The sequence below is a fragment of the Melospiza melodia genome, chromosome 2, assembly GCF_035770615.1.
Source record: "Melospiza melodia melodia isolate bMelMel2 chromosome 2, bMelMel2.pri, whole genome shotgun sequence".
NCBI lineage: Eukaryota > Metazoa > Chordata > Aves > Passeriformes > Passerellidae > Melospiza > Melospiza melodia.
In genome coordinates this window covers 90,390,004-90,402,021 of record NC_086195.1, presented here as the reverse complement: position 1 = coordinate 90,402,021, position 12,018 = coordinate 90,390,004, and the positions used below count along the sequence as shown (strand labels likewise).

At 35.9% G+C, this 12,018-nt stretch overlaps 1 protein-coding gene across 4 annotated transcripts in view; it reads left to right on the top strand.

Annotated features, from left to right (window-relative positions):
- Positions 1 to 12,018, top strand: part of LRCH1 (leucine rich repeats and calponin homology domain containing 1) — a 116,115-nt gene that overhangs the window by 81,660 nt on the left and 22,437 nt on the right. For 3 of the 4 annotated variants that reach the window (XM_063149310.1, XM_063149311.1, XM_063149312.1), the window contains one exon: positions 9,476 to 9,585. In XM_063149310.1, the coding sequence (XP_063005380.1) occupies positions 9,476 to 9,585 (110 nt within the window). Of the gene's footprint in view, positions 1 to 5,214; positions 5,320 to 9,475; positions 9,586 to 12,018 lie in introns of all 4 variants that reach the window. The other variant, XM_063149313.1, reaches the window with a different exon arrangement.

The following is a 12,018-nucleotide window of genomic DNA, read 5'->3' as shown; positions in this document are numbered from 1 at the left end:
AAACAAACAAACTAAACCTAAAACCAGGTAACAACAAAAAAACCTCCCAAACTTAGAGATGTATTTGAGGACTTGCTAACATCTTCCCTTAAAAACTGGATTAGCTACATGATTTAATTCAGTTTTTGTCTTCTCTGTGTGGAGGTAGTCAATATTAAGTCATGCCATATTGCCTCTAATGAGTGGCTGTAGGTTTTCAATATGTTTCAGCATACTGAGACTGTCGTTCTGGTTTCTCTCATCCACCACAAATGCTTTTAATCAAGTGATGGTAAACCCCTACAATCTTGTAGTTTCCATAGCAAAATACTTGGTAATAATGGCAGCAGTTTGTGAAACTGCTGGTGGAACATCACGAAAAGGTTTAGGAAATTGTACCCATAGATTTAGTTGGTTTTTGTTGTTTGGTTGTTTTTTTTTTTTTTTTAAGTATTAGAAAGCTGTTTTTGTGAAGGAATATACTTTAAGTTTCTCATGTAGTTGTGATATATAGTTAGACAGATCTGTTCAACTGCATTTCTTTGGTTGTTAGAATGTTAAACTTGGTCTGTCTTGTTTCTGATGATTTAGAAATGTTGATATTTCTACATAAAATTAAAATATAGATTAAATTATTAGCAAATGGGTTCTTTCAGGATCTGTTGAAAATAAAACATTGAGTAATATTGCGTAGTCCAGTGGCAATATTGCAATATCACTGTCAGGAGAAAAAAATAAAAGGAGCCTGGGCCATGTTGCTGCTTTCACAGGATGTGGGCTGTGCTCTGAGCCCACAGTGAAATCTGCTGAGGATTGGAAGTTGCTTTGTGGAAGAATGTGCAAGACTGTGACTTCTTGTTCACATGCACTTTTGAATCTTGGCCTGCTGTGCCTGAGTTTCTTATACTTCATGACTAGAATAGGTCCAGGTGAAATAGCCTAGTGACTCTTTTTTTGAGAGAATTTCTGGAAAGACTGGATTGCAATGTTTGCAACAAAATCTCCAAGTCACGTGATTCAAGACCAGGTGTTCACAAGTCCTACACTTCATCCTTTTTTATATATTGCAGCTCTGTGTAGCCTCATTGAATACCAAAGTCAGTTGGTTAGAACATGCTGATTTTCTGCACTGTACTAATTGAAGTTCATATATTCTAAAATCTTTGAGCATGCCAGTACTAGGGATCCTTTTGGTCATGTTATGGTTGCATTAAACTTCATAATGTGAATTTATTTTCTTTTCCATATGAGGTACTACAGGGACTAAGATGAACCCATTACTGCACAGTTTCTCACCTGATCATGTCTAGCTTCAGTCAACTTACCTTAAATTTATACCCTGTAAGATAGAGGAACTTGTCAATACTAAAACTTTATGTCCAGTTTCAGATAAAAATACAGTATATTAGCTATGTAGCACCATGCAGCAAAATGAAACCTTGCACAGGCATAGGAAAGCTTCATATTGTTTCATCTTCTGCTGTTTTGCTAACACATAAGAAATACTTAGAGGTAGAAGTAGTACATGTCAGAGAATACTGGCATGTTTGTGAAGCCTGCATGTTTTTCCTTTTAAAGCTGGTTTGCTTGGCAGGTCTGTAGTTTCTTCATTGTACTTCCTTTAAAACTTTGTACAACTTTTGTGCATTTGAACCATTCTACCACTGGTTGGAATTTGTACTTGTTAATTGTACACTGCTTTATTTTCATAGAGCTGAGCTAGTGAAGAGGTCCAGCATTTCTGTGACCCAGGATGGTTTTTCAGCTTAGTTTGTAGTGTATTTTAATAGGTTTTTTTATTTCAGTTCTTAATGGCCTTTGGGGAAATGTTAAAACTTACTGGAAATGTAAGCTTTAATGAAGTTAAATAGTCCTAATGAGTTCTAACTGTTTAATTTTGTTAGAGCTTGCATTTGAATTAATTGGCTCTATAAATCTCTTAAATCCAAGTGCAACATTAAAAGGACATTGAAGTGTTCAAACTAAAATGTGTCCACCATGCTCTGTGGAAAAAATAGTGGCAAATTTTCAATGAAAATATATGCAACTGTATTTTTTCTGAAATTGGAGAGTTTATTTTCACTGTGTTTATTTTCATCTGTTTAAAGTGAATGTTGCTTTCTATTTGACTTTCCGTCTTCCTCATAATTTCATAATGGTTTATGTCTCTTGGAAAGGTGAAAGTAAACTGTTCTAGACTTGTGGTAAAGATTCCAGTTTTTTGAAGTACACACACAAATATAAGTGCTTCCACAGGATAAACTACAGTGGCTTAAACTTCTGTGTTAGTACATACTGATATGTGTTCAGGACTGAAGGTCCTTTTATACTTTCATTTTTAAGCTAGGCAAAACATCGGGAAATTTCATATCTGATGGCTGACAGAAAGAACCCAAAGTACCCAAAGAAAATATTTTGAAAGGTAATGAATGTGCTTACATTTCTTGAATGATTTTTTCCAAGGGTCAGAAGTTTACATTGCATGTAAAAACGATTTTTAAATTTTTCAGATTATTTCCTTCTGTATTTTAAATATTTGCAGAGAGTATGGACTTTTCAAATTCATATTAATTTTGAAAACCTTGAAAAAATTCCATTGAACAGAAACAATTTGTTAGAGCTGTAGTTCTCCTCTTGGGAAGTGCATTAGCTCTCTGAAAAGGAATCACTCAAAATAGCAAATAAATTTAAATTCTCTCTTCTTCATCCATGAATTAATTAAAATGTTCAAGGTGGTGCCAAGGTCTTATGTTATCTTTAATATGCCAGACCTTCAAGTCTGGCTTGAAGCAGACATTAGAACAGCTTCTGTATTAGAACATCTTGCAATCAAGAGTTGTTTTTCCTTTGTGTTGTGCCATATCTAGGTCACTGTATTTCTTAGTTTCTGCTGAAAAAAGTGACAACACAGACAAAAAAATTTCTATTGTCAGAGGCTGAAGCAAGCACTGACAAAACTCGAAGTCGCAAAGCACTTTGTATTCTGAAGTGAGAAGTTGTTCCCTTGCTCCTGTTCTGTAGTGTGACATTACTTGTGAATCTAGTGCCTTCAGTTTGGGTGGCTTGTAGAGACCTTGAAGCACAGTGTTAGTAGCTATGCTGGGACATGCTTGTATTTCAAGTTAGTTGGAACATAAAACGATCAATGAAACTTGACAGTATTTTTTTCTCATCTGAGTGCTCATTACTGTCTTTCTATCTCTGGATATTTATTCCTTCAGTTTGTTTTCTTCCCTAACTGCATTATCTGTGTACTTTGAAAAATAATTGAGAATCCCAATTGCTACCGGAGTCAGACTGTTTACTTTTTGCCATAAATCTGTGTACTGTTACCCCCCCGGTATTGACTCAGAGTTTGTTGTGCTGACTCTGAAGTTCAGCTGGTGTCCCAATCGCCAGAAACAGTGACCCAGCCTTGGGAAAGTCTAATGAGAGTGAGCTGTGGAACTCTGAAAAGAAGTTTAAGGTGAAGTTTTATATGACACAGTCTGAATTACTATCATGTTAATACAGATTCCAAAATTGTGGGAAGGAAAAATCCTACATGAATAAGATCCTTCTGAATATTAGTTGGGAATGTTAGAAAAGAGAGACTTCTTGTGCTTACTGAAACTTTAATTTGGACTTTCTTCTAATATTTGGGTGATTTTAGTTGCTTTTAGATCTACACAGCAATCTTGAATTGATTTGTGTTTATGGTTTAGCATTTAGAGTAGAGGTAGTTTATAGCCTCTAGTTTGGTCTGAGGAACATGAATGTTGCTTGTGTGTAGGATTCAGTAGATAAATGTGAGGATACATGTAGAAAAGCAAGAAATGAGTGAATTAATTTTTCTTTTGTAGAAGTAATAAAGGAACACTGTGATCAAATACAGAAAGAGTTCATTAAGGAGCAACATCACTGTGAAAGGCAGAAAAGACATTTAAATCTCTGTCAGAAAATAGGAAACCAGTGTGAAGCTTTGAAAGGATGGATGATATGCTGAAGAGATTCAGGAAGGAGATATTTTAAGTGTGTCAGTATCCAGTTCTGAAACAGTGTAGAATGGAGGTTTGAGGAAAGCTTGGGGAGAAATCCTTGCCACAATTCAGACAAGAGAGAGAACTGCAGAGTAGATGTGGTGGGGAAGGAAAAAAATTTCCGCAGAAGGATCTGAGGATCAGTAACAGGTGGTGTTGTGACTAGTTAAAGGAGAGAAGGCAGAATGGATAGGGAGAACAGGAGCTGTATTGCTGCCCCAGTTTAGTTCATGAGTGGTCATGAACTGTAGACATGATATGCTTTTACAGTCATCTGGTGAATAGTCTGCAGACTGTTGCAGCTTCTGTGGAAATGTACAGTTTTGTGTACTTCAGGGACCCACGTTGAATCATTAATGATGCTGTGTTTGTTAGAAGACTGACTGTGGTGCAAGTTTGCCAAAGCTTGTTGTGCAAACTCAGGATCAGCCTTTGGGGGTATTCTATGCCTATTCTTGTCCCTGGGAAGCCTCTCTAAAAGTTGTGGCGGACCAGTACTTACATAACGTGGTGGACCCATTGTAGATCTGAATTTATTGCTGGGGGAGTTAGCAAGAAAAAAAGGTAGTGCTTCATTGATTATTAAGTGAATTAAAATGAAAGGAAAGCATCTGTGGTACATGTACTTACTGAACTTCCTTCAACAAAATGAGAAGTGATGTCCAAGTGACAATGTAGTTGCTGCTTCCAAAATCAGCTGGGAAATTGTAATGTAATAATATTTTCATATGGATATGTAAATTTTCTTTGTCAGAAATGTTCTTATTATGTAGTTACACAAATATATAAAAATCCTGATTCTGTGGTAGTTTCCTTCTTGAAACTTCACAGCTAGTATATTTACTTCCTGACTCAGAGTAAGGGTTTTTATCAGGCTATAAAGTAAAATCTATGGGTACTTTTTCTTAAAACTTGGTTGTAACAAGTTTTGTGAAGTGCTATGGTTACAATGATCTTGCTAAGCTTAACAGCCTTAACTGCACATATGATGTATGATTTGTAAGTACTAACATTTAACTCTTCGTTCTTTTTATTCTACACCATCTTTCATTCTTTTCTCAAAATTTATGCATTTTGTATTAATCACCTTTGAATTACATCTTTGCCATTACCATACAATCCTAATGCCATATATGAAATGCTGCTGCCTGCTTTTATCCCCACTCCGGTCCTTATTACCTCCATGGTTGGACTGGTTATCACTCCCCTCCAGCAGACCCATCCCTCAGTTTTCCTCCTATCTCCTTCAACACACTTACACAGGCACAAACATGGGACAACTTTAGCTACAGTATCCCATCTGAAGGAGACAGTGACAATGGTAGGTGTTCCATATATAACTTACTTTACTTATTTTCAGAAACATGAGTGTGTGGTGAATGCCCCACATGGCTAAGGACAAAAGACAATACTCTCCAGGGGTTGTTTATAAGACTCAATTCCTCAGAGGATGCACTTTAATTTGCTCTGGAATATGTAGTGTTAAAAGTTACAGTGAAGTTTCACTCTCTTCTACTCTGGCAAAACAACTTTTCCCATGATATTTATTCCAAGAACTATTTTCAGTGTGGGTTTATTTACTTGCTTAATTTTCAAGAGTTGTAAAAGTTGTACTCAAACAGCAGTTAATTTTGCTGCTCTCTCTTCTGCATTTTTTTATTTATTATTTTTTGAAAGTTACTTAACTATTAAAATATCCTTCTTCCATCTACATTTATTGGTGCAGATGCATAACTAGCATAATAGAAGAATCCATAAAGAAACAAGCTAAGCAAAGATAGTGATTTCTGTCCAATAGAAACTGTTGTTAATAAGCTGTTCACAGTGAAGATCAGGTACATTAGTGGACTTTTGTTACTGTTGCTTTTGTTTTGTTTTTCTCCAGGGGTTTGTTGTCAAAATACACTGAGGCACAGCACCAATATGCAAAGTGGGCCATGTTTTGCCAGTTGCCCTAAAGTAGAAAGGTATTTAGATATTAAAAGGTTGCAAAACTTTCACAAGCATCAGATTGAAACCAAGACCACAATTATTGAATGATAAATGCAAACATTTAGCTTACAGTTAAGGAAACTTTCCTGTCTGACTATTCAGATGCCACTCTGGAAGTCACACTTGTACCACACAAGACTTCAGGATTGAAGCCTCTTCACAAGAGGGCATTTTGTTCTTAGTTCAGGTCTTTAGTTGGGAGTATTTCCTATTTGCCTCAGTGTTCTTGATTATAAAACCATAAAAGATAGCATATGTAAGGAATCAGCTCCATAAGGAAAGTGAGTGTGGAATATAAGAATTCTGATACTGGTAACTTGAAAAAATTGGATTTAGTTCATGATGGTTTTAATCTAAGTTAACATTTCACTGATGAATAGCATAACAGAGAGACCTAGAGGTGCTTCTTCTATCAGTGCAGAATTTGATCTGTGTTAACCTAAATTTTTTAGTGTTTTAATCTTCTAAATGAAAGGAGTGGCGCAGACTAGCTTGTGCATTTGGAACAGATAAACGTTTCATGTCACTCAAATCTTAAGCCAAATGCAAATGTTGGCATTTATTATCTTGGAGTGTTACAGCAGAAACTGCTTTTGCAACTGCATTTTTTTTTTATTTGGGACTATTACATTTCTGTTACTTAAATTTAGACTGAATAAATCAATCAAAAAGAAAAGTAACTATGAACTTGCAGCCTGACTTCAGCTCTGCCTGTCATAGTCCAACCTTCTTTTTGTCTGTTATATTTAGAGTCAGGTTAATTAATTTTGTGGTTTGCCTGAAGGATGACATTGTTACACTAAGTACTCAGTACACTGAATTCCTTGATTTACAATTAATAGTGGAGAAATGTGCACTGAAATTCAGTGCAGAAATGAAAATTTTCGCCAGGAAGTTTGTCCTTGACAGTGGTATGTTGAGCATGTTATTAACTATGTTATTAACTTTTACTCATCTAACTTGTTGACACTTTCGTTGGCAATTTAAAAAAAATTTTTTTGGAACAAATACTACTTAATAACCTGGCTTGAGCATGGATTCAAAAAGCAGAAACTGATTCTTTGAAAAGAGTGAAAAATAGACATTCAGGTGTGTGTGAGGTATGGGCTCCCCTTGCTGGAGATTGTGTGCAATGCTGAGAAGCAAGCAACACTTAGGACTGCCAAAACTTCCTCTCTGGGAACTTTTTAAAAAAATTCAGTACATAACTAAAACTTATGTAGTTAATGCTTTAGAGTGTGGAAGTTTTTTAATTCTGTTTTTAATAATTTAAACTTATTTTATTGAAAAGCTTCTTATTGTAGGTAAGATACGCTTGTAATCTGAAATTGGAAGGAAGTAAATCTTGGAACTTTGACTTCACAAAGGCCTAAAAAAGCTGTGGCCAAACTGAATGAAGACCATAATGGTACTCTAATTCTATGAAAATTGAACATAATTCTGTACCACTGTTTTTGTAGAGAATTATTTGAAATGTTGCTACTGCTAATAAAGCTACAGTGGCTTTTAAGTACCATTTAAAAGATGGTGGTACTCTTCAAGAAGGATTTTTGTCTAGGTATTTCATCTGTGATAGGCAGCAAAGCTCAATTATTAGACTTGTATAATGAACTAGAAAATCTTAGTAATTGCAGCTACTATTTTTAATTAATGTGATAGGAAATTTTTATTTCGCCTCTTAAAAATTTAGAAATAGCCTCCAGTAAATTATTACTGAGTTGCTAATGCAGAAATTTTAATACAGTACAGTTCTGGAGTTAATTGAAGTCCTTGATAAGGGTTTCTGCTCTTGAAAAACTCAGAATTTGTTTTGTTTTGTTGTAGCCATTTTAAATGATACAATTTATAAATAACATTTTAGGTATTTTTCACCATATATCCGTGTTCTAACAGCCTCTGGTTTTGGGCATGAACAGTCCTAGTCATGGGTCACCTTTCTACAAGATGTTAGGAAGCATGGATCTGTTCATACCCCGTACTTTGGATTTAGAATTCAATTCCAAATGTTGAGTTTGCCTTCAACAGAGCAGAAGATTAAATATTAAGTAAAACCTTTGTATCTGAAGGCATGGCTGTGCTACTTGCATGCACTGTGTGGCAGGTCAACATGAAGAATGTTTTTATTTATGTGTGCACCTCTGTGTAGAGCCTTTTGAGTGATGACACTACTGAGGATGTGTCGGAGAAGGGATTTGAGCTGCAGTCACTCTCTGTAGTTCTCAGTCCTGTACATTCCCTACAGGATGCTCTCCCACTCTATCCCTGGGATTTCTGATGACATTAGTTTGCTAATTAATATAGAACTGTAATATTAGGTGTTCTGTTTAAAAGCAGTTCTGTTTAACAAATAGCATTAATATGGCATTCCAGAAATTACTGATTTTACTGAAATTATAGCAAATTTCAGTTCGCTGAGAAAAGTTAAATCAGGACTGTATGGGTCAAGTAGTGGAAGGAAGCAAGTTTGGTAATTGGCCATGGTTTATTCTGTCTTGATGCCTAAGATGAATAGCCTAAAGATATGCAAGGAGTTTGTTGCCTTAAGCTTATAGTAGCTAGGGGAAAGAACTCTGCCTTTTGGCTGAAGTGCCATAGGTGCTGTCTGTCTGTCCCTTTGGCTAGAGAAGTAACTTAGATCAATTCTCTCATTACTTAAACAGCCTGCATACAGGTAAACCTACACACAGTTGGGTGAGATTCCTCGTGACCACACTTGTGTGAGGTGGCAAACAGAGTCACAAGCAGGGACAGTTGCATTTTGGCTGTACATCCTCTTGTTCTTCCAACCCATTCAAAGCAGTCACTGCTCACAGAAATGGAAGGGTGGAGGTGCATATTTGCAGAAATGTCATGTAATGATTTCTAGGGACTGTATTGTGGGCAGTGAGAGTTGACAGGACTGGTAGGAAGGAGAACTGCCAAGGGTGTGTGCTATGCTGCGTTTGCAATATGACTTTTTAGTGTAGGCACTTACTGAATGGCTGAGTCTTCCTACATTTGTCTTTGTTTGGTGGGTTTGTTTTTGTTTTTTATTTTTTTAGCATAACCTTATCTAGTAAGCATTTTGTTCTGTGTAGGAGGCTTGTCACAGCTTTTTACACAATTCAGCATCTCGTTAGGAGAGAGTTCTACTTAAGAGTAAGAGGTGTTTCCTGCCATGTTAAATACAGAGCATTGTAGAGATCAGACTCTCTAAGGGACACTGCTGGTGCTTGATCATCTGACAAAACTTGCCTGTTCAGATTAGGATTTGGATGATAAATTATCTGCACCATTGCTGCCTCAGGACACTGTCCACAGCAATGTCCCAAAAGCAGCCATTCATAATTGTAATCTAAGATCAGATTTTTCTGTCCTCTGGAGGACAAAAAAAAATTTCTAGCTGTTTTTGCTGGAGGCAATGCCTAAGGATTTTGCTTAATTTAGAAATAAAAAAATAAAAGTGTTTGTTCTTAAACTAAAATCTCTCTTTTTAAAAATCACAGTGTTCTTAAGACCACAAAGAAATTTGGAATCAATAGACCCACAGTTCACAATTCGAAGGAAAATGGAGCAGATGAGAGAAGAGAGAGAGCTTGTGGAGCAGCTACGTGAGGTATGTGAGTGTTGGTAGAATTAATTTATGCTGATGGAATGTCTTTTTTAGTTTTTCTTTGGGAAAGTTGCCGAAGGAGAAAAATACAAGAAAGGTTATATGAGGCAATATTGCTTCTGCAAATCACATTGATGAGACTATTGCTGAAGTTCTTTATCACAGTCAGATGTCTGTATTTCAGGAAAGACTTTGTAAAAATGAGAAATAGTAATGGGAGTTGCCTGAATGACATCCAGTTAATCAGCATGGCTTGCACTGGTGGAATTAACTACTTGTTTAATTTAATCAGAAAGGATGAAGTGAGCATTTGAGACAGAGAGAGAGGTCTAGGAACTATTTCCAGGCAGCTGGAGAAATCCTCAGTTTTGCATGTAAAAGGCAGAGAGAAATTTATTAGTTCAAGCTGAAAGTAGATAACTAATGCTTGAAGTGCTTTCTTAGAAATTAAATCAGTATTTCATCAGTGGAAAATCTGAATACAGAAGTCGATTTCCTGATACATTGTCTTGAATGTAAGAGCTAGAACCTGATGGGAAAATTGGTGCATAGGATTTGTGTTACACAACTAATACTGGGGTAGCAATGTTTGTGTGACACCTGGTTGTGTTGAAAAAAACAGCTGACAGCCTTTGCTGTGAGGAATGTCACAAGCCTGAACCTGTCAAGGTTTCCAGTTACATCCCATTAACAGGACAGAGGGACAGACATTAACATAACTGCAAATCCTGAAAGTGATTGCTGATTTTCACTTCGCATCTGAATTACAAGACTATTTGTTCTTATCTCATTAGCTTCATGGAATGGTCAATTGAAAAATCATCAGTTTGTTTTAAATAACATATCTTCTATTATTTAATTTTAAAGCAACAGGGTTCTTCTCTTTACCAAATAGTGCTTAAAAGGTGGAATTTTTAATGCAGAACGTTACAGACTTGTAGATTTGCTTTGTCTTACCTCAGGCCCTCACCTGTTCTAAGTATGAATTAACCTAACTTTTCCCTGCTGATTATATATATTTTTTAACAGAACAGGTCTTATTAAAGATTTAACATAGTTGATAGAATGTAGTGTATTATCAATTCTAAACCTGAATGATGCCAAAAGGACAAGATGCAGGAATTAGATGAGACAGACTTGTTGACAGTAGGAAAGAAAATGTGGTAATGGGGAAGTAGCAGTAATAAACTGCAGTAGTTTGTAGTTATTCTGAGCCTAGTCTGTTCAGCAGCATCAATGCAGCTTTTAAACATTTCTTTGAAGAGTTACCATAGGTATGTAGCAAGCCTCAAGTTCCTAAAAATAATCATAGTAATTTTTGCAAGATCCCTGCCTTGTGCATTAGTTCAGTTAATCCTCACAATGAAAAGTAGAACAAGGTTATTCACTGTGTCATAATCAGGCATGATTGTGGAGAAGTAATAAGGATGTCTCTACACAGTATTAGGTATTACCTAATGCTACTACCAATAATGCTGGTTTAATGTGTTATGTTTTAGCTCCACTCACTATCCTTCTTTACTCTCACCCTGAAATAGCATGACCTGGAATGCAAATTATTTTGTTTCTTGTGAGAATTTTGATTACAAGTCATTGAGGTAGAAACTGACCGTGTTTGAAAACACAAAGTGAGATTTTCAAATTAATGAAACTTATTTAGATATACTGGGTCCTTTAGTGACATCGGTAACCACCAGAACATTTGATTATGTACTGCACAAGAAAAAAGCCCAGAACATACCAGTCATTAAGTTTTTACTTTATTCAATAAATACATATATTAGTAAATTTTGCTTTTGAATTGTTTAATGGTAAGTTAGCATGTAGTGAGATTCCACAGAGCCGTGAACTCCAGCATGAAATGGTATTGAGTTGGTATTGTAGGTGCACTGTGCTCCTGTAAAAAGCACACCCTGAGCTACACTGAATAGTCTCCCAACAGACAAATTAGTGTTCTAACAAATACATTTTTATTTTATTAACTTTATATGAATCTTTTTGTAACAAGTTTTGGAAAAACAGTCTCAAAGTGTATTTTTTTTTGTGTGTGTATTACTAAAAATGTTTTCTGATTTGTGAATTAAACCAAGGTGAAAATGAAACATTTTATTAGTGAACATGATGCGCTCCCTTATTTGCCAGTTGAGAAACCTACATGCAAGTATTTGAGTAGTGTGTCTAGTAAAAGAAAAAATGGGAAAATATAATGAAACCCTAGAGTGCTTCAGTGGAGGCTGTTTTGTGGTGAGGCCACCCAAATAAACAATGTATGAGAAAGAAGTGAAGAGCTAGATTTCTTTAGATTGGATTTGTTGCTTTAGAGTGCTGAGAGTATCATGTGACTGCCTTCAGCTGCCTGAAGGGTAGTAAAAGAGAAGGTGTAAGGCCAGGCTTTTCAAAGATTAACACTGAATCCATGAAAAACAGTGGCATAAA